The sequence below is a fragment of the Natator depressus genome, chromosome 3, assembly GCF_965152275.1.
Source record: "Natator depressus isolate rNatDep1 chromosome 3, rNatDep2.hap1, whole genome shotgun sequence".
In the NCBI taxonomy this organism is placed as follows: domain Eukaryota; kingdom Metazoa; phylum Chordata; order Testudines; family Cheloniidae; genus Natator; species Natator depressus.
The window spans coordinates 60,978,668-61,001,833 of record NC_134236.1 but is presented as its reverse complement, the minus strand read 5'-3'; the positions used below and the strand labels follow the sequence as shown (position 1 = coordinate 61,001,833).

The 23,166-nt window shown below is 43.3% G+C and overlaps 1 protein-coding gene and 1 long non-coding RNA gene across 5 annotated transcripts in view; one reads left to right on the top strand and one right to left on the bottom strand.

The window, feature by feature from the left end:
• The window catches only part of LOC141984703 (uncharacterized), a 44,268-nt gene extending 22,993 nt beyond the window's left edge, over positions 1 to 21,275 (top strand). Inside the window, exons 2-3 of the long non-coding RNA XR_012638786.1 lie at positions 18,412 to 18,469; positions 20,995 to 21,275. This is a non-coding gene — a long non-coding RNA (uncharacterized LOC141984703). The remainder of the gene's footprint in view (positions 1 to 18,411; positions 18,470 to 20,994) is intronic.
• The window catches only part of SENP6 (SUMO specific peptidase 6), a 152,751-nt gene that overhangs the window by 3,124 nt on the left and 126,461 nt on the right, over positions 1 to 23,166 (bottom strand). For all 4 annotated transcript variants that reach the window (XM_074948006.1, XM_074948008.1, XM_074948009.1 and 1 more), the window contains 5 exons: positions 19,275 to 19,714; positions 14,588 to 14,691; positions 6,304 to 6,392; positions 2,254 to 2,322; positions 2,007 to 2,157 (listed from right to left, as the gene is read on the bottom strand). In XM_074948006.1, coding sequence (XP_074804107.1) covers positions 2,007 to 2,157; positions 2,254 to 2,322; positions 6,304 to 6,392; positions 14,588 to 14,691; positions 19,275 to 19,714 — 853 coding nt within the window. The remainder of the gene's footprint in view (positions 1 to 2,006; positions 2,158 to 2,253; positions 2,323 to 6,303; positions 6,393 to 14,587; positions 14,692 to 19,274; positions 19,715 to 23,166) is intronic.

Sequence of the window (23,166 nt, the reverse complement as noted above, 5' to 3'; positions counted from 1 at the left end):
TAGAACAAAAAGAAAACCACCTTACCGTTTTTATGGAAAATTTTGGTAGCCTGAATGTAATAACCCAAATTAGAATTTGATCATTACATTCGGGATAATACCCCTACTCATATACGTGTCTTTAATGACCACAATTAGTCAGGGTCTTCAATTTTACATTTCATCTGAAAGGCAGTGCTTTAAATAGCACAGCATTCCTTACCACCGGGATGGGCACTGCTTTAAACAGATCGGAGAAAAGGATATTTCCCTATTTAATCACCAGCATCACTCTTTTCTCATTGGAGATGTATCATCCACACATTTTACTGTGCTGGCTGATTATGTTTTAAGAGATCTGACCAAATTACAACAATTACTATAAAACACTTATACACTACTTCAGGTTTCCATGGCACATTCTAGAAGTCACAAATATATAAATCTTGAAATCCCTTTCACCAACAGAAGTTGGTCCAATAAAAGATATTACCTCACCCACCTTGTGTATCTAATATCCTGGAACTGACATAGCTACAGCTACACTGCATCTGATAACTGAAGCATTTTACCTTTAGTTAGAAGATTAATGTATGGTCAGATGTAATTACTTTTTATCATGATAAGAGAGGGACATCTCATATGTTTCCCAATTATAGTATCTGTCGGTCAAAGCAATTTTACTTTCAAAACATGAGTAGAGATGTTTTTAAATATGAGTAGAGATATATTTGAAATAAATCCATGTCTAAGGAAAAAAGTACATGAATTAACATTCTGTAGCTGCTTCCCGTCCTCTACTTCTTTTTCTTCACTTGTTTTAGCAACAGTTGTGGCCCCTGCTTTACCTTAAACACCTCTTTTTTTTTTTTTTTTTTTTTAATAATTTCTGCTATTTGCCTGGTAGCTGAAACAATTATTGGGACTTCTCTGTAATTTTCAAATATATTAGTAACCAAAACTGACTGAATTATTTATCAGCTCAAAAATATTTGATGACTATGCATCAAGATTAAGAGCCAAATTCTCCCGCATCTGTTATTTCCTGCGGTATAATGTGGCTCACAGGGGATATGCCAGAGGCAAGGAGCATCCCTGACTGACAATTTCTTTAATCGTGTTGCCAGACCAGATAGGGAGAAAGAGTCAGTCTGTAGTAACTTAGGAACTATTCTGCAGGGTGAGTGGGCTAAGAATTATTACAGAACTTGGTTGCCTCCTAACTCCTTCACCATATGAAGAATTGGAACCTCTAGGACCTTGTGACTGCAGATTCATGCAAAGAGGGGATGTACCATGAAGGCAGTTCTTGCCTGCCATGTTCCCCAGGTTAGTTCACAGGGAAGTGTACATGAGGCTCTAATTTGAAGGTAAAAGTAATAAAATATATAAGAAACTTAAAAGAGAAGCTTATCAATTAAAGTCAAATTCTGGTCCTGTGGAAATCATGGGAGTTATACAGTTTTATTTCAGTGTAACACGGATTTGGTTCTTATCTGGTAACAATTCAGTAATTTAACTGCATATCCAGGTAGCTGAGCTTCTTAAATTCTAGTGTAGTGAGAAGTCCAATGAGAGAAGTTTACAGTTACTGAGTATATTCAGAACCCTATTTCCTGTATTATTGGAAGAAAAAAAATCTCAAGAATTAGATTAGTTGCCAAAATGTTAATAGAAGAGTCTTCTGTGTTTAAAGCAGAACTGATTACAAGGCTCACTTAAACCTACATTGCTGAATGCATAATTTAAAAAATATGTAGTGTGTGCAGCAACGGAAAACATTTTTCTTAATGTTTTCCTCCGAAACATCCATATCTTCTCAACTGTATGTTGTGACACTTCTTCTGTGTGATCATTAAATGTGAGAACTATTGTCTTTTCCAGAATGGATTTGTTTCACCTTGCAAACTTATTTTACAACACCTATAAATCCTGTTGCACTGGAATCTTCCCATTCTTTAAACTAGGTTTTATTTGACAAATGCAGGATACAAAATAAATACCATGACAGAAGCAAGTAAACTTACCTCAAAAAAGCTCTCCACGTATTGCAGTACATACACTCCACAATCACTAAAGTTGTTCTGTTGTGGCACTTTTGGATTGGAGCCTTTCATGACATCTTTAGAGAAACTTCTTTTACTACCTTTCCTCACTTCCCATTCCACTTCCAAATATCTGTGACAAAAGGTGTACAGAAATCAAAACTTGTTTTCTTTCTTATGGAATGTTAAAACTTTTGAAAAAAAAAGAAATTATATGTTTAGAACTTACTCCCTTAGTATTTTCACAACATTTGACCTGGAAGGGCCTCTCAGGGAGTCCATAAGCAGAATGCAGGGTCTATGAATGAGAAAGTTTTTTTTTACTCTTGGCAGTACTGAGTATTTTACAACAATTAGAAAAGCACAAAAAGTTATATTACTTTGAAGTCAGTATAAGTGAAAAAGAAGTTATCTCTAGATTTAACATTTCACTAAGTCCAGAAAGCTTCAGTGGCTATTTAAAAGTGTCAATTTTAAAGAATCACATTGTGTCTGAAAATTATTTACTCATTAGATAGGTCTACACTGCAAAGAGAAACCTGTGGCGCTGAGTCTCCGAGCTTGGGTCAACTGACACAGGCTCGCAGGTCTTGAGCTGTGGGGCTAGAAATAGCAGTGTAGATGTTACTCTCAGGCTGGAGCCCAGGCTCCGAGACTCTTCCCCCTCGCTAGGTTTCATAGCCAACCCAACCCAAGCAGGAACGTCTACACTGCTATTTCTAGCCTGAGTAAATTGATCCAGGCTCTGAGACTCAGTGCCACGGGTTTTTCTTTGCAGCGTAGACATACCCATTGTTACATGTAAAACATAGATACTCTCACTGGAAGATTAGAGAAAACTTACTCTATTCTTCCAGTGTGTAACTCTGGGCATTTGACAAAACTGTGTGTACGGTGAGTACCACTGATCTTCTTGTACAGCCATTTAAGTGCTGTGCCAGCTCTTAAACATGTACTTAACTTTAATTATGTGACTAATCCCATTGAAATTAATGGCACTACTTGCATCCTGGAAATGAAGCATGTGCTTAAGCACTTAGCTGGATTAGGCCTTCAGCAATTTTGGTTTTTGTGTGGGTCTTTCACACAGCAATAGGGAAAAGGAGGATGTCATAAATATAAAGGGAAGGGTAAACACCTTTAAAATCCCTCCTGGCCAGAGGAAAAACCCTTTCACCTGTAAAGGATTAAGAAGCTGGATAACCTCGCTGGCACCTGACCAAAATGACCAGTGAGGAGACAAGATGCTTTCAAAGCTGGAGCGGGGGAGAAAAAGGCTTGCTCTGTCTGGGTGATGCTTTTGCTGGGGACAGAACAGGAATGGAGTCTTAGAACTTAGTAAGTAATCTAGCTAGATATGCGTTAGATTCTGTTTTCTTTAAATGGCTGAGAAAATAAGCTGTGCTGAATGGAATGTAGATTCCTGTTTTTAGGTCTTTTTCTAACTTAAGGTTTTGCCTAGAGGAATTCTCTATGTTTTGAATCTAATTACCCTGTAAGGTATTTACCATCCTGATTTTACAGAGGTGATTCTTTTACTTTTTCTTCTATTAAAATTCTTCTTCTAAGAACCTGATTGATTTTTCATTGTTCTTAAGATCCAAGGGTTTCGGTCTGTGTTCACCTATGCAAATTGGTGAGGATTTTTATCAAGCCTTCCGCAGGAAAGGGGGTGTAGGATTTGGGGAGGATTTCGGGGAGGAAAGACGTTTCCAAGCGAGCTCTTTTCCGGTTATATATCTGTTAGACGTTTGGTGGTGGCAGCAATAAAGTCCAAGGGAAAAAGGAAAAAAGTTTGTACCTTGGGGAAGTTTTAACCTAAGCTGGAAAAATAAGCTTAGGAGGTTTTCATGAGGGTCCCCACGTCTGTACCCTAGAGTTCAGAGTGGGGAAGGAACCTTGACAGAGGACATTTAAAATAAAATGCAGTTGTAAATTCCCGAGATTCCATCTCTTATACTATTAAATTTTTTTTTTAAATTGGACTAGATTTCAAGTTGACAATGTCCCTTTACGAAAACAGCAAACAAAACAATAATGAAGAAAATGTAGAGTATACATTGCAGATAACTGCAACAGAAATACAGTTAATGATTTAATATACACATTTATATATAGTCAGTATCAAAATGACAATGTCCTCTTTTTTTTATAAGTAATATAATCAAATATTTCAGAAACTCATTTACTGCTTTAAGTTGTAGGTCAGTAAAATGGCATAACAAATGTCTGTACTTAAAAAAAAAACATATTTCCCATATTTGGGGAAAAAAACAAACTACCTCTTCTATTCACTCAGTGAACTTAATACAGAAAAAGTTTTGCATGAGCATTTAGTTTCAAGGACTTTCCAACCGCTGGCAGTAAAAGTTGAAGCAAAAGAAAAGTCATTAAAAAAAAATCAGACAAAATACCTTTTGAAAAAGTTATATTGTGCTAATATGTTTTACTGGTTCATATACTTATCACTGCTAACAGTGGAGACAACTTGTCCTTGTATTCATGTCCCCAAAGGAACAGCCTACTCCCAATAACAGAAAACAAATGCACTGTTCAGATAGTACAAAACAATTTTTGCAGTATCTTATACTTTTATATATGATGCTACTGCAAGTAACTACTTTTCAAAGTAGAATGGAAATATTTAACCACGTTTATAGTAAAAATAAATATGTTCGCTTGGTAATTGTACCAATTTTTGAATTGCACAGCCTTTAAACTTTGAAACAAAGTAAATTACTTACACAAGCAATGGGTTTTTTAATATTAAAATGTTGTTTCAGGAAAGAGGTGCATTTTAAATCAATGAAGAAATGAAACTCCAAAAATGATTTTTGTTGGTGTTAAGCTAAGATTTTGACACAACACTTTGAGGATCTTGTTAGTAAGAGAGACGTTATGGTTATGTGTGAAGATACTAAAGAGTTTATGGCTTTTATTTCCATTTCTACAGACAGACTAGAATTCAGAGTGCTAAAGGTAATCCATGGCACATTAAGCCTTTTTATTTTGGGTGGGAGCAGTGTTGAAGGGGGCGATCACCATCTGCATGGGGCATTTAATTTCAAACCGTAACTTGAAGCCATTGCACCTCCAGCTGTGATATTCTTAGATCTCACAAGTTAGGTTTATTTCTGCTGTTATAAATATGGCATAAAATATAATGAATTATGGATGATACACATGCATTAAACTATTATGCATTTGTTACTGTAACCTTTATATTATAATATACTTGCATTTTTTTTCCTTCCTGTAGTATATAATATAACGCGAAGGATAAACAGGATTAAAAGATAAAGAAAGAATAGAAGGGAATCTGTGAAGGCATCAATGCTAACTGAAAAGTATTTATGACTTTAGAAGTCTACATTTTTATCACGTAACATTTGAACTACTAAAGCTAGTGATAGGCAATAAATTTGCTTTTACATAGCTTTCTGGTTCTTGGAATCCAGTTCTCATGTTTGCAATAGAAAGAACTGTTTTAACTAAAAGCAATTACAGAAGTAACAGATTTTCTGTTATGACTGTTCTGAACAAAGCAAAGGAAGTATACCTAACAGGTAAGTCAGGAAAGAGGTGCAAGAAAGAGGACAACTGCACAATACTTTTGGCAAGAAATTGAGACTGTATACATATTTTAGTTTTATATTATTTAATATCTGTCCCGTTCTCCCCTGCTAATTTGAGATGCCCACAACTAAGGCCTTAATTCAACATCTATTTAGGCACATGTTGAATTGTAAGCAATTTCCTATGTATTTTGCTAAATAGGGATGGCACTTAAGTACACGCTTAAGTAGTTTGCTGAATTGGAACCTAAATACTAAATCACTAAGAACAGCAGTTTTATTAGAATAAAAATATCTTAGATGCTTGTAAAAGCAAGTCTTTCTACCTTAGCAAACCAAAGGGGAATATCTATTTATTTTCAAAAAGAAAACGAGTACTTGTGGCACCTTAGAGACTAACAAATTTATTTGAGCATGCTCAAATAAATTTGTTAGTCTCTAAGGTGTCACAAGTACTCCTTTTCTTTTTGCAGCTACAGATTAACCCAGCTGCTACTCTGAAACCTATTTATTTTCAGTGCATAGGGAGTTCCACACAAAATCCTAAAACTAGATTATACTGCAAAATATAGAAACCTCAAAAAATAGAAACAGTACGTTAGCAGCATCTTATGAAGGTTGAGTGACACCCTCTTAGTGCTGTCATTCTGTTTTGCATTTTATTATTTTGAAGTTCGTTCTAATCAATATATCTTTATACTTACTGTATGCAGATATTAGGCTTCAGATGCCACTGTCCCAACTCTGAATTACAGTTATCATCTACAAGGCCTCCATCATCGCTGCTGTCTTCCTACAAAAACAAAATATTTGTGGGAGTTTATAGGCTGACTGCTTTTTAAATGGAATGCAAATAAAAGTTACACTTACTTATTTACAGTATTTACTTAAGACAAGGAACTCAAGTTTAGCACAGTTTGCTCCCACAAATTAACAGTAAATTTTGCATCATCAAACTTTCAGCTAACATTACTTCTTGTCAGTTTCCTATTGAGGAGACTCAGCAAACCTACCAGGATTGGGAATTGCTACTCAACACAACAAGCTAAAATACTCAGGTTGGGATATTCCAAGTAGCCTAAGCTGAATTTCCATGGAAGTGACATTCATACTGTTTATATATGCAAAGATAAAAAGACTACCAGAAAAAGATAGTTACCTTTTCCGTAACTGGTGTTCTTTGAGATGTGTTGCTCATGTCTATTCCACAGTAGGTGTGCGTGCTCGCCATGTGCACCGGTGCTGGAAGTTTTTCCCTAGCAGCACCCATAGGGGGAGCATCGCTGAGCCCCCTGGAGTGGCGCCTCCATGGCACGGTATAAGGGGAGCTGCACGCTCCCCCCACCCTCGGTTCCTTCTTGCCGGACAACTCCAACAGAGAGGAAGGAGGGCGGGATATGGAATAGACATGAGCAACACATCTCGAAGAACACCAGTTACGGAAAAAGGTAACTGTCTTTTCTTCTTTGAGTGATTGCTCATGTGTATTCCAAGTAGGTGATTCCAAGCTATATCTGTTGGAGGTGGGTAGGAGTTCAACGTTCCCGGGACGGAGTACAGACCTATCGAACCCAGCATCGTCCCTGGTTTGGGATACAATCGCATAGTGCGAGGTGAACGTGTGAACAGAGGACCAGGCAGCGGCCTTACAGATGTCCTGAATTGGGATGCGGGCCACGAAGGCAGCTGACAAGGCCTGTGCCTGCGTCAAGTGTGCCTTCACGATCGGTGGCGCGGGAACTCCTGCCAGATCATAACAGGTGCAGATGCATGAGATGATCCAGCGAGAGGGGCACTGGGTGGAGATCGACCGCCCCTTCATGCGCTCAGCCGAAGCAACAAACAGTTGCGAAGAATTCCTGAACGGCTTAGTCCGTTCCAGGTAGAAAGCCAGCGCCCTACGCACATTGAGCGTGTAGAGGTGGTGTTCCTCATTGGACACGTGAGGCTTGGGGCAGGACAGGCAGAAAGATGACCTGGCCCATGTGAAAGGTGGAGACCACCTTAGAGAGGAACGCGGGGTGTGGACCAAGCTGGACCTTATCCTTGTGAAAAACCATGTACGGGGGTCCAGAGGTCAGACCCCTGAGCTCCGATACCCGCCTGGCCGACGTGATGGCAACCAGGAAGGCCACATTCCATGAAAGATGAGACCAGGAGCACTTGGCCAGAGGTTCGAAGGGGGATCCCGTGAGATGGGACAACACCAAGTTCAAATCCCACTGTTGGACAGGGGGCCTAGCATATGGGAAAAGACGGTCCAATCCCTTGAGGAACCGTCCGCTCAAAGTATGGGAGAACACCGTATGACATTGCACCAGCGGATGGAAGGCCGATATGGCTGCCAGGTGCACCCTGACTGAGGAGGGGGCCCGGGCCTGGGTCCGGGTCCCAAGGTGGAGGAGGTAATCCAGGATAAGATTAATTGGGGTGGCTGTCGGGGAAACACCCCACTCAACAGCCCACCTGGAGAACCTGGACCACTTTGCCAAGTAGGCTCGGCGTGTGGATGGCCGCCGACTTTCCAAGAGGACGCGTTGGACCCCTTCTGAACACACCTGCTCCTCCCCGCCTAGCCATTGAGCAGCCACGGTGTGAGGTGGAGAGCCTCTAAATTGGGGTGGAGGAGATGGCCTCAGTTCTGGGAGAGCAAGTCCCGGCGGAGAGGCAACGGCTGCGGTGGGGCCACCACTAGGCTCATGAGGGTCCCGTACCAATGCTGCCGGGGCCAAGCTGGGACGATTAAAGCTGTGCCTTGTCTAACTTCACCTTTTCTAGGACCTTGCTGATGAGGGGTAAGGGGGGGGGGGGAAGGCATAGAGAAGCTGGCCTGACCACGGCAGGAGGAAGGCACCTGAGATAGCACCCCGTCCCAACCGCAGAACCGGGGGCAATGCAAACAGGTCCACCTGGGGAATTTTCCACGCTCGGAAGGTCTGGTGAGCCACCTCTGAGTGGAGAGACCACTCGTGAGGGGAGGAGAAATCCCTGCTTAAACTATCGGCCCACGTGTTGCGGGCTCCCGGCAGGTGGAAGGCCCTCAGGGAGATGATGTGGGCTATACAGAAGTCCCACAGCCTGAAGGCTTTTTGGCAGAGGGCCAAGGTCCGGGTCCCACCTTGCCTGTTGATGTAAAACATTGAGGCCATGTTGTCTGTGAGGACCCCGATTATCTTGCCCTTTAAGCGTGAGCGGAAAGCCACACACGCCAGGCGTACCGCCCTGAGCTCCCTGACGTTTATGTGGAGGGACAACTCCGTGGTCGACCACAGCCCTTGGGTCTGAACTGTCCCCATATGGGCCGCCCAACCCAGGTCTGACGCAACCTAGGTCCGGTTATGGGGCCAAGTCCTGGAAGGGGACCCCTTGGAGCATGTTGCTCAGGGAGGACCACCACCGTAGGGAGGCGATCACCAGGTCGGGCACGGTGAGGACTTTGTCCATACTGTCCTGGGCCTGGAAGAACTGTTAGGCCAACCAAAGTTGGAAGGGCCTCATCCAGAGTCTGGCGTGGCGTACTATGTACGTGCATGCCGACATGTGACCCAGGAGCTGTAGGCACGCCCTGGTCGTTGTCATGAGGAATTTCGAGATTGAGGCGATTAGCCCTTTTAGGGTCTCGAACCTGCCCAGCGGAAGGGAGGCCATGGCTGTCAAGGCATCCAGGAGCGCCCCGATGAACTCTATGTGCTGGACTGGAACTAATGTTGACTTGGCCTTGTTTACCAACAGACCCGGGTTGGCACAAGTGGACAGAAGGAGCACCACGTGGTCCTGCATCTGCAACCAGGAGCTGCCCTTGACCAGCCAGTCCAGGTAGGGGAAGATCTGGACCCCCCGGCACCTGAGGTAGGCCGCCACCAACAACATACACTTCGTGAACACCCTGGGGGCAGTGGATAGGCCAAACGGGAGGACCGTGAACTGACGGTGTTCTGCCCCACTAGGAACCGGAGGAAGCGCCTGTGCCCCTCGAATATATGAATATGGAAATACGTGTCCTGCAGGTCCAGGGCCGCGTATCAATCCCCAGGGTCCAGGAAGGGTATGATAGAGGCCAGGGAGATCATGTGGAACTTGAGCTTGACCGTGAATTGGTTCAGGTCCCGCAGATCTAGAATAGGCCTGAGACCCCCTTTCGCCTTGGGGATAAGGAAATAATGGGAGTAAACCCCCTTGCCCTTGAACTCCCCGGGCATCATTTCCACAGCTCCCAGACTGAGGAGCCGGCCCACCTCCTGCTCTAACAGGTCCACATGTGATGGGTCCCCAAGACCAGTGAGGGATGGAGGGCGGTTGGGCGGGGGCGAGACAAACTGCAGCATGTAGCCCCGAGAGATGGTGTTGAGGACCCATTGGTCCAAGGTTAGTCACGACCATTCCAAGAGAAAAGCACACAAGTGATTGCGGAAGGGAAGCTTTATTGACAGGGGAGTCCCCTCAGGAGTTGCCCAGCTACCCCCGGCACCCCATCAAAAACGCCTTTTTCCCATCTGCTTGCCCTTAGAGGATCCAGGTTGTGGGGCAGGACGCGACTGCTGTTGAGGGCGCCCCTTCCGGTCCTTAGACCTGTTATAGGCGGGCTCATATCTAGGCTGAGAAGCCTGGGCGGGGGCCTGCTGTGGCTTGAACTTGGCTTTGGCCGGCGGTACATAAAGGCCCTGGGTCTGCAAGATCATGCAGGAATCCTTCATGCCATGCAGCCTGGCATCCATTTGTTCTGTGGGACGTTTGTTATGCAGGATCTCCCGTTCTCAACAAACGGGAGATCCTGCATAATTGACTAGGACTCCGTGGATAGCCCGGACAGCAGGAGCCATGATGCCCTCCGCATGAATACTGCCAAGGCCATGGATCAAGGAGCCATGTCCGCCATACCCGACGCCGCCTGTAGGGCAGCTTTGGCGGCAGCCGCACCCTCCTCCAGCAGCGCCTTGAACTCTTTCTTGTCTCACTCCGGGAGGGAGACCTCGAATTTTGGCAGTGAGCCCCACAACTTAAATTCGTATCTGCTCAGGAGAGCTTGGTGGTTAGCCACCTGTAGCTGGAAGCTTGAAGATGAATACAACTTCCTACCGAAAGAGTCCAGTCTCCTTGAATCTTTATTTTTGGGCGTGGGAGCTGGTTGGCCCTGTCTCTCTCTTTGGTTGACAGATTCGACCACCAGGGAGTTGGGCGCCGGGGAGGGGAATAAAGGTATTCATGCCCTTGGGTGGGTACAAAATATTTGTGCTCTGCCTTCTTTGAAATGGGGGCCAGGGAAGCCGGCGTTTGCCACATGGCGTTCGAAATGTTTGCTACCCCCTCGTGGAGGGGCAAAGCCACCCTGCCCGGCACCGGGGAGGACAGGACATTAAAAAGGGAGTCTGAGGGCCTCTCCATCTCCTCTGCTTGGAGGTTAAGGCTCAATGCTACCCTTCTCAGGAGCTCCTGGTGTGCTCTGAAGTCCTCCTGCGGGGCGGAGGGGCTGCAACTGTGTCATCCGGAGCGGGAGACAAGGCTGGCACAGAGCTCTGAGTGTCTGCCGGCACCGGAGGGTCCACCCCTTAGTCGGACTCCGGGTGCGGCGCCGAGGATGTATGTCCCACTCATTTAGCTCCTGGGGGCCAAGAGAGCAAGGCTGACGGCACCTCTGAAGCTCCGGTTACCGAGCAAGCCCCCACCTGGGGCTGCGTCGGAGGCCACGGTGCCCACTGGTACCACTGCCCTTGCCATGGGGCCCTATGACACTGCCCCTGCTGCGGCACCGGCTGGTTGGCTTGACTAGGCTGACCAAAGGAGGAGCAGCTGCGAGCAGAGGTTGGGCTGACAAGTGACCTGGCGCTATTGTGGGAGGAACGGTGGTGCCTGGAGTGACAGCGTCCACAGGACCGCGACCCCGATGCAGAGGAGAAGTACCGCTCATAGCTGCGGCTCTGCGATCTGCTCCAACACACGGACCTTCAACAGCGCAGTGCCAGCAATCTACGCCTCAAGCTGCAGGGGCAGTGTCTCGGCATGGAGCGAGAGCAGGAGTCTGACCGGAAGCGGCGACAGTGCCCATGTCATGACCGAGGCCAACGACTCGGTGACCGTCTGCAATGCCTTTCTTGGTCATGTCGGTAATTGCTCCGCAGTATGGAACGGTGCCGGGAGCCCTGTTCAGACGGCACCCAATCAGAGAGTCTAGCAGGTGTCGACGGGATGCAGTCCTCGTGCATTGCTGAACGATCGCTGGGCGGAGAGCGGGGTCAGTCTCCTGTCCAAGACCTGCGCCGAGCTGGGGGCGACTGCGGGGAGCCCAGCGACGGTTTGCCTCTGGAGTGGGAGCCCGACACCGGCGGCACCCCTGGTACCGGCATGGTCATGACATCTGCAAGGCCTCCGGCGTCGAAGGCATCTGGACATCCGGAGAGGCCTGACCTGACGCGGCCGGGCTACTCCTCTCAACATGAGTTAGAGGCCTAGGGGCTGGAGAGGAATGAGGGCTGCCTGACATGGGTCTAGCCTCTGCCCCTACTTTCTCTCGATGCCGCTGCGATGACGGGCCTTTCCTCAACTTCTTGTGTCCCGTAGATGGGGAGTGGTACCAGCCAGTGGAAGGCACTGAAGGGTCGCCACATACCGAAGTCGCGGTGCCAGGAGCCAAATCGGTGCGGTGCGCCAGGGTCCGCGCTGACTCCATGAGAATGGACCGGAGTCTAATGTCTCTTTCCCTTTTTTGTTCGGGGTTTAAAAGATCTACAAATCTTACAGCGGTCGCTGATGTGAGTCTCACCCAAACAGCGTAGGCAATCCGCGTGCGGGTCACTTCTTGGCATAGAACGCCTGCAAGTGTTGCACAACTTGAAGCCTGGGGCATGCCCCAGCCAGGGTACTCTAGCTAACTGAACTGACTGAAAGAACTGACTAACAACAGTACTAGCACTAAGCGAATGGAAAAGTTCTGGGGACGAGCTACAGCTAAGTTGGAGCAGTGTAGTTCCGACTCACCTTCACTGGTGCAAGAAGGAACTGATGGTGGAGGGAGCGCGCAGCTCCCCTTATATCGCACCATGGAGGCGCCACTCCAGGGGGCGCAGCGGTGCTCCCCCTATGGGTACTTCTAGGGGAAAAACTTCTGGCACCGGTGCACGTGGCGAGCACGCACACCTACTGTGGAATACACATGAACAATCACTCGAAGAAGAACTTGCTCTTCAGGTTCATATTTTATTCACTTATATCACTCTTCTGAGCAATCTTCAGTGCAAAGGTTTTGCCTTTATAGGAGAAGACAGAACTTTTATAGATGAGAATTCTGTCAGTGTTTACGAGTATTTAATAATGCAACATTACACATGGATCTTCTTGCGTTTTGAACAGAAACTCCTTGACTAGCACAGAGGACCATTTTTGTTACAGGAAAGAAGACGGCTTTTCAAAAAATAAAACAAAGTAGTACGGCAAAATTGTTTGAAAATCTTTTGGACAGAACTAGCCAACTCATAATGCAATGTGTTGCCAGGTTGAGGGAGAGTTTAGATGGTTGTTCTCTAGCATCAGTGTCATGCACATTTCACCTATTTCTGTGCCTTCTTAAAGGTTTCTACTGCAGTCAGCCTCTATATATTTTAGCTCAACTTACCTGTTTCTATTCCAGTTCTGGCAAATTCTGATAGATGTGAATAATAACTTCAAATCCAGGCTGAATCCTGAGCTGCTGCTACAACAAGATTCAACATATCCCCTTCTCCTCCCAAAATGCAGGGACCAAGGCAGAGGCTGCCTATACCATTCTCCTGACTGCCACCCTCCACCAACCCCAACTCAGACTCTCTGCCCATCCCTCTTACAGCCTCTCAATCTGCTCCCAGCAAAGGTTCCCTTTTCATTGAGGATTTAGGGAGTGCAAGAGAAAAGACAATAAGGAGTCCGTTTGGGGGAAGGCTTAAAGCAGACCTCGGCACAGTCATGAGTTGGGAAAGATGAGTTTGGTCTATCTGCAACAGCCGTTTAGGTTTCAGCCCAGATATGAGGTTCTGACCACACACAAAAACACCCCACAAATGCAAACCTTGAGAAAGATTATTCAGTATGCTGGGCTGAGTAGGAAGAATACTGCTTAAGAAAACTTCAATCCCAAGGTGTGATGTACTCTGAGTCTCTTTTTTGGAGAGGGAGATAAATGGTAGAACAGAAGACTCCTATGACTTATGTGAAAGGATTTGAGGGTCTCTGATCCTTTGATTTCAGATGTGAAGACCTGCACCGGCACTGATTCAGTTCTGATGGCCTCTTAAGGGAGGATAACTTTTTGTATACCTTCCGGAAGGACAATACAGCCTTTAAAAGCCTGGAAGAATGTCCTCCCTCCCAGAACCTCAAAACAATGGCCTAAAATGGGTTTGTAAAAGACATTTTTCCACTATCTAAGACCCCACATTTTTTAAATCCCAATGTTTTCTTCTGATCCTCTGGTTTGGGAGTGGAGAGTGAAAGACAACAAACCTAGACAAAACCCCCTTTTTAAAATTAATATAAAAAAAGAAAAAAGAAAAAGGCTAACATCTACCTACGAAGTCGGTCTATTGCCAAGGAATGGCATTTAAAGAACAGAGAGTGGATGGTTCCAGGACCTCCTATGAAGACAGAAGCAGAGGAACTGAGGGAAAGTAATAGTCACTGGTCTCTCAAAACCTCAGCTAAATCATTATAGTCCATGGTCAATAAGCAAAAGTGCACGAAGCATAGTGCATGATCTGTACAGCAGATTCTTACTGAGCCAATTTTGTGAAAGAGTATATCATTAATCTTCTAGCAGCTAAGATGCAAGTATAATTCTAATACTGAGCAACAAATGCTCTAGGTTCTAACCTTACAAATATCAAATCTAGGTTTCACACAATACGTAATTTACTATCTGCATACTGCTTTTAAAAACACTAGTCACACATACAATCTGATTTTTGTTCTTCAGAAGGGGAACAATATTACACATTACCTAAACAACGTTGTTAAATTCTTTACCTGGTTATCTTGATCTTCAGAAAAATCTATAGGCTCATCTTCATTTAGTTTACTGCCATCAGTGGAATCTTCACTATAGTTCAGCCTGATTTTGTGCAAGCCATCTGTATTAAACACAGATAGCCAGACATTTAAAAATCAAATACAACATCATTTTTATAGCCTCAAAATGGACTAAGTGAAGTGTTCCTCACAAATAGCATTTCAGAAAGTGTTTTGCCTTCGAAATCTTTAGACCTAGACCAAAACAATAACTAGTGAAACTAAGCTACATGTGTTTATGTCACTAGCAAAACTCTGCTTTGCAAATTACTTCCTTAAAGCTTTACGTTTCCAAAGGAACTTTACAAACACTAGTCTCGGAGTCCTTGTGAAGTAGGTAAATAAATATACCAGTGTTACAGATGAGAAAGCAGAGACATGCTGTGACTTGGTGCATGATCACAGCATTACAGTTCTTCTCCATGAAACCTTTGCCTAATGTACTCAATGTTTTCCCACACAAACAAGTTACCCTTTCTGTGCTTTACTTCCTGCATCTATCAAAACAAAACTAGTAATATTTTGTACTTAAAGTCCTTTTTTTTTTGTAGGATTCAAAGCACTTGCCAAAGGTGAGTTAAAACATTACTGGTCCTATTTTACACATGATTTAACTAAGGCATAGTCTTAAAATAATTTGCCTAGAGAGAGTACAGGTCAGGACTCACTCCCTTAACCTAAATGGGTATTTTAAAGATGAAAGCAAGAACAGAAAGTGGGGCTGTACTTTTACAGAACCTGTTTTTTTCCCCAAAAATGTTGGTATGACTGAGTTGGAGCAATTCAGAAACCTATGTTTTTTCACTATGCTATAGCTGCCAGCCCCATGCATTCCATGGGACAGGCCCGCAAATAAATGAGATTTGTTTTAAAATCTCATACTTTGTATACACACGCACACACACACACACACACACACGTTAAATATATATGAGTTTTTATTTGTCTTCTTATTTCTGAGCGTTTGGAGTACACTTGTTTCATGTTTTCAGACTTCTCTGTACGATAAAGGACTAGAAACGTTCATTTTAAAAAAAGGAAGCTGATACTTGATATTTTTCTTAAAGCCGCACCTGCTGAAAATAAGATTGAATAAGACTATCACAAGACTGGTGATAAACTGGAGCTGGAAACACAGCTATGCATTTAAAAAGAGGTTCACCTACATCCAATATCTAGGGGTTTAACTTAATAGTTTAAAATGTGACTTTTCTATGGCATAGGTACCTGGGGAGCAAGGAGGAAAAGGATATTAGAACATACAGTAGAACCTCAGAGTTACAAACACCTCAGGAATGGAGGTTGTTCATAACTCTGAACAAAACATTATGGTTGTTCTTCCAAAAGTTTACAACTGAACATTGACTTAATATAGCTTTGAAACATTGCTATGCAGAAGAAAAATGCTGCTTTCCCTTTATTTATTTTTTTAGTCTAACACAGTATTGTAATTTTTTTTTTGGGGGGGGGGGGGGGTGTCTCTGCTGCTGCCTGGTTGTGTACTTCCAGTTCCAAATGACTTGTGTGGTTGACTGGTCAGTTCGTAACTCTGGTGTTTGTAACTCTGAGGTTCTACTGAAATTCCATCATCTTATGAGTCATTAAAGCAACTGGGCAAAGCACGTAACGAAAGTTATGGATGTCAAATTTGAATTGTAAAGGATTAGCAACTGTGAGCCACCTCATAAATCACAACTAACAAAATCTGTGGAAAAATTGCATTTTCTTCTCCCTCCCTTAACTCAGACACTTAACAATACATATTTCGTTCATACTTTTTTTTGAAAAGTTTCACTTTGAGGCAGACATCAAGCATGGAAAATTTCAGGCACAAAGGCTAAAATTAGGGAAATTATTAGCATATGAAGATGGGGTCATTCTAGAAATTATTCTGTAGTCTTAACTTTAGCAGCCACTACATTCACCAGCCATTATAATTTTACCACTAGTAAAGCATTTTGAAATATTATTCCCTTTGAATAAGGTTGACAGTGCAGATATTTTGTATAAGCAAGCTAAAAACTTGAGGTAAAAAAGAAAAAGCCACCACATGTCCAAATTTAAGTTTTGAGAACATGGGAACAATTTTCAAAAGCACCTACATGACTTAGGTCCCTTAAGTCCCATATTCAAAAGTGTCTTAGGCACTTAGAAGTCTAAATTGAACTTTAAGAAATAATTCACAGGCATCAAATATGTAATAATACATTTTGACGCATTTCCTTCTTCCTCCTCTTCCCTTTCCACTATGATGCTGACAGAAGAGCTGAGGGAGTCTCTTGCTTGGAAAAGAAAGGAAACGAAAAAAACAGAAAAGCTGCACAACTGCGGCAATTGTTCTCTGAAGTTTTATACAATCAAATTTTAATGAAACTTCTAAGTTTCGTACATACTTATATTTATAGAATAACAGAATTTATATTCCTTGTTAAACATAGAAAAATTAAATCTCCTTTTAAACTCCCTCATCAACATAATTAAGACTGCATACAAAGATCAAACCTAACATGATCCCTGTACTACCTCACTTGACATCCCCCACAATTCAAATACATTCCCATTTAGGACTACCATTTTTGGAAACTAACTGAAGGTTTGAGATGTTCTTAACCAAGACAATTTACGTTATTTTTAAAGTAATATTTCATGATAGTACTAACAGTTTTACTAAAATAAATTGCATTATGTTTACTGCATTATCACCATCCACTAATTCTGTAATATTATCAGAAAGATCAAGTGCCCTATTCTGCAAAGATTTATGCAGGTGCTGAACTTGCCCACTGTGAGTAATCCAACTGAAGTCAATGGGACTAATCAAAATGTAACTCTTTGAGGCACTTGAGCCAAAGTCTCTCCAGAAAGATTTCTGGTTCAACAGTGCCCGGCCCTGTGCACTTAATCAGTTCCCTGCCACTGCAGGAGTCTCAGATACTGGTGCACCTCGGTCCCTCCGGTTTTCTGTCTGTGGCACACAATAGTTCAGTCTCTTGAGGACTGTAATATTTTGCTTTAATTCTGGTTTTTGGGTTTAGTACGTTTAGCGTGCTGGATCAGTGTCCTGTGATAAACCGGATTCAGACTATATGATCTGGCAGCCCCTTCTGACCTTAAACTCTGACTATGAGAAGAAAGAACACAAGGACCCTTCCTCCTCCCACTCTTGTGCCTTTACCTGATACAATGGCAGCTCTTGAACTCCCCTTAGTGCAGTGGTTCTCAAACTATTGTACTGGTGATCCCTTTCACATAGCAAGCCTCTGAGTGCAGCCCCCCTTATAAATTAGAAACACTTGTTTATATATTTAACACCATTATAAATGCTGGAGGCAAAGCCGGGTTTGGGGTGGAGGCTGACAGCTCACGACCCCCCACGTAATAACCTCACAACCCCCTCAGGGGTCCCAACCCCCAGTTTGAGAAACCCTACCTTAGTAAAAGTGCTCTTCCAGACTAGGGCCACTGCTGGAAGCAGCCTCCACAGAAAAGCTGGCCACTGGAGCTTGCCCTATGCAGAGGGACAGCACACTAGGGGCACCCTCTAAGGGTGGCACGGTGACTACATGACAATTGTTTTCATTTCTGTTTCTTTTCAAATGTAGGATATCACATACTTCACATCACTATATTTAAAAGAACGTTAAAGGTTGCAAAATCCAGCACGCAAAAGTTAGGAAACACCAGACATAGGGCTGCCTGTGCAATTTTAATGTGGCCCCCTTGTGGCATACATATGATACAATTTTTAAATTCCATGGTCACAAACTGTTTTTTTTCCACAGGACTGCTGCCTCGCTCAGTGCACAGGATGGGATGAATGATGTTCAGCAAATTATTCAGGTTTGTGTAACAAATTAGGTTGTTGATATTTAACCCTCATTTGTAGCAGAAGTTGGTAGATGTGCAGTGAATGAAGCCAGGGACTACAGGAAAAGAAAGGATGGTCTTGAGGTAATGTTTTATCCCTGGCTTTACCATAGATTCTTAAGTAATGTTAAGCAAGTCAGTAACCTCCAAATATTCACAGGCAACCAACCACTAGTTATAGGTTCCTCATTTTCTGGGTGCCCAACCTGAGCCATGGTACTCTCAACTGCAATTAAATTCCATGGGAGCTGCAGCTGCTCAGTACCTCTAAAAAAATAAAAAAGTCAGACTGGAGGTGTCAAGTTGGTCAGCCAATCACTGTGGTACCCAAAACTTTGTGAACACTTTTGAAAATGCTGGCTCTCATCTTTCTGTCTGTGCCCATCTGTGAAATGGCATAAAACGCCCTAACTTACAAGGATGTGGTAAAGATAAATACATCATCTTTGTGAAGCATTCACACAACAGTGTTAAGTAACACAGAAAGCTCATGAGGAAATTAATCTCTTATCATGCATGGATTAGATGATGTGTGGTAAGGCAGGTATGGGGAGAGGCCCATACATTGATAGATGGAGGATACAAAAATTAAATAGCCTCATTTCCTGAGTTGTCCATCTTGTGCGCTGAATGCAGAAAAAAGTACGTGAAACTGTGTAATACATACGTACAAGAGAGAAGAACCAAGATTCCACAGCTGAGATACCTGTCTTTTGATAATAGGAACGCTGAATCTTTCATCCTAAAGCACATCGAAATAGATTTTAAATGTACATACCCATAGGTTGTACAGCAGTTGTGTATTCACTCTGCATGCCATTCTCATCTGCAGTTCTATGATCAAGTTTATGACATGCAGATTCCATGGTCCTAGGTTCTTCTGAATCACTGTCTATTTGATTTACTTTTCTAATTCCACTTTTTCCCCTGCAAGGGCTTCTTCTACAATATAGCGACTCACTGTCCTCCATTTCCCTGTCTGTGTCAGTTAAAGCTACATGAAGTTTTTTGTTCAGTGTCCTCTTTACTGTAGACTTGGAAGGAGAGCTTTGTGAAGATGAATCCAACTCATTTGGCAAAGGAGATGGAGTGCTGCTCTCTCTCTCTGAAGAGGATGCTTTTATTTGCATTGGTGCACTTTCATGGTAGTGGGGATTTGGTTCATATCTGGGTTTTTCTAAACCAGGAAAACAGATGACAGCTAAAAACCAGTGAGCACTGCAAAAGAAAAATGAATTAGTAAGTTTATATTGATTAAAGTTATCAGAAATAAAGTGGCAAAAATTGTAGTTAGCAATGACTATTGGGAATGGGAGTTGGTTTGTTTTTCCACTTTCCTGAACAGATTTGCTTTAAGCATCCATAACATTCTCCGAAGGCAGAATTAGTCCATGTACTTAGCTAGCCACCACCAAAGTCATTAATGGGATAGGTTTAGTTAAACAGGGGCACTGTCTGCATATTTGTTTCACTCATTGTTTATGACTCCTTTTCCTCCTCTGAAGCTTAAATATAGAAGTTTCCTCCTCCAGTGTGTTTTGTTAAATGAAGAGCTGATGTTTTACAGCTGCATCTCATTTTTCCCCCCTGGAGATTCAGTGCTTGCAGCCCAGCCTGCATGTTCAGTCAATCAGTCTTGACTGTTGCTGGCACGACCAGCCCACCATCTCCAGCTCCCTACACCCTCCAATTATAAGTATGACCCCACACACCTCTTCCAATACCATGTAGCCTCTGGTGGAGGAAAAACAGAGGAGAGAGAAGTGGGGACAATGCTGCCACCACCAGAGTGTGTGACGCCACAGGACAAGAGAGTTTACACTTCTTCCACACCAGTGTCAAAAAAAAAAAAAATAAAAATGAAAAACTGGGGGAAACCCCAGTTTCTTCCACAGTAGATGTTTCATCCCTTTGCCATTACACGTTTCACTGAGAGCCTGCACCTCCACACAATCACACATGGAATGACAGCCAATTAGCGATTAGGGGGGGCGGGGTGAGGGGGCTGATCTGATTGACCTCTCCTGGAGCTATTGTAACACAAACAAAACAAAGCCAAACAGTGCTTTATACAGATGCAGCAATAGCTAAAGAGTTTTAGCTAGTGGCTTTCTCTAAGAAAAAAACTGACTTTGGGTAAAATTTTCAAAAGCTCTTAGACTCCCAGGGCACTTAAGGGCCATTTTTAAAAGTGACTTGGGCACTCAGAAAGCCTAAATATCATTGAAAGTCAATGGCACTTAGGCTCCTAATTTTATTTTAGAAAATCGCACTTATGTCCTTTTGCATTTTACCCCATTTCTTATTCCTTCCAGCACTTACTAGATGCACAACCATAAGCTTATTAGTTGCAGATACTATGCCAAATTCCAGTATTGCTTTGTCAAGTGTGGGTTGTGTATTGTTAACTGTATACTTTATCACCAACTCTCTAAACAGACTGATTGTTTACTAGCATCTGAATGCAAGTAACATCAGTTTCAAATTTTGATTTCTAGGCTGTCTCCACACTGGAGAGTTGAAGCACTGGCAGCTGAACCAGTAAGATTGTACTGGTGTAAATGGCATCGGAGTAGTTGTGTCTAAACCGTCCATCCTGTTCTGAGGTCAATTCTGCCCTGTGTCCACACAGTTCTCTACCCAGCCATTGCAGTTCAACTGTCTTCTGTATACTTATTCCACAGTTCCTGGAAAAACTCCCGGAAACAGTGGCTTGTGGGAGATTTCAAAAAGGCTTTCTGGAAGCAGATGGTCCAACTTCAGCAACTCCATCAGAAACTCAGCAATTGAGAAGACACATCCTCAAAATGAAGGCCAGGGCAAATAGTTATAGTTTGCTCTTTTTGGCTGAAACTCCTCAAAAGTGAATCATCTCAGGCTGCCTAGCAGAGGTCTTGTATGTTGGCAGTACAACTGACAAGTAACGTCAAAGATGATCAGCAATTATTGGAATTTATACTATATGATTGTGAAAGATTCTCTAGATGTTTCTTGGTCCTTGGAGTAATTATTCCTCAAGATGGAGCTAACCAGGTGGAGCAGTAAGTTTGGTCCCTGACAGAATGATGATACAGAGTTGTCTGAGACCTGGTATGAACAGCAGTGACATCGTAAGAGACCAAAAACTTTTATGTGCCTTTGTGGGGAGCAAGTCCTTACAAATGTGGAATCAGACCACCAGAAAGAGCTCTGCTGACCACAGAAAAATCAGTGATTACCCCAGGCATCAGTTTGATTTGGCAAGTTCACAGTGCATGCTGTTGCAATGGATCTCTACACTGCAATTTATCAACTAGCAAATATGTCTGAGATCATCGAGAGATTTGAGTAACTGGTTCACCTGAATTGTGCTGCAGTTAAAGAAGAAAAAGAAGTGTCCATTCTGTGCCCACTCCATCAAGACCAGGAGTGCATTAAAGGAAAAAGGTTGGGTGATGATCTTACTAGATCATCATAGTTGGCTCCTAGATGTTCAAAAGAGTTGCCAGGCAATATGCATCATGTAAGAATTTTTAAAAACTTTGCACTTTTCAGGAACACACTGAAGGACACACTTCCCTTCCTACATCACTGAAATTAACTGGATTTCTATCCCAACAGTGATTTTCAGTGACCCTCCATACCCACTCCTTACCTGGGTCACAAAGACATACCCCAATGCAGACAGAAGTTAGTTCAACTACACATCTAGCAGGTGCAGGATGGTTTATATAAGCATGTATATGACCTCCATTACCAGAACGCCTGAAGGTGTCTCAAACAATTTTACCTTGCAACACTACTATAAAGGTAAGAAACTATTATAATACTCAGTTCACAAATGGAAAATTGAGACAAAAGAGATTAAATGGCTGCTTAAGGTCATATAAAAAGTCTGTGGCTGAGCTGGGAGCCAGATCTCCTGAGTCCCAGTTCAGTGCTTTCATTACAAGGCCATCCTTGTGCACTTGGAAGACTCAACACAAAATGGCAGCATCTAACATGCAATCACAGTACAATTAGCAATATGGGTATTTTAATATCTTCTTGTTGTATTCTGCACATCCGCGAATGCCAGGTGGAAGTGCATAACAGACTATACAGTAAGGAGGCCATAAGGCATCCAGCACTTAATAAACATAGCTGGGGAGCACAACCGGAAGTGGAGGCTTAACATGTTGTTTGAAATAGGTATGCAAATCAGATCAGAGATGCTTTGGGCTCATATTTTGCCAGTACATGGGAGGATGTAGGGGACTGAACATGCTGGGGACTGAACATGCTGGAACCTGAAAGACAGAAATAACTGGTTGGAAAATCATTCCCAGACAGTAGTTATCAGTGGTTCAGACTCCTACTGGAAGGCCATAACAAGTGGGGTCCCACAGGGATCAGTTCTGGGTCTGGTTCTGTTCAATATCGTCATCAATGATTTAGATAATGGCATAGAGAGTACACTTACAAAGTTTGCAGATGGTATCAAGCTGGGAGGGGTTACAAGTGCTTTGGAAGATAGGATTAAAATTCAAAATGGTCTAGACAAACTGGAGAAATGGTCTGAAGTAAATAGGATGAAATTCAATGAGGACAAATGCAAAGTACTTCACTTAGGAAGGAACAATCAGTTGCACACATACAAAATGGGAAATGACTGCCTAGGAAGCAGTACTGCGGAAAGGGATCTGGTGGTC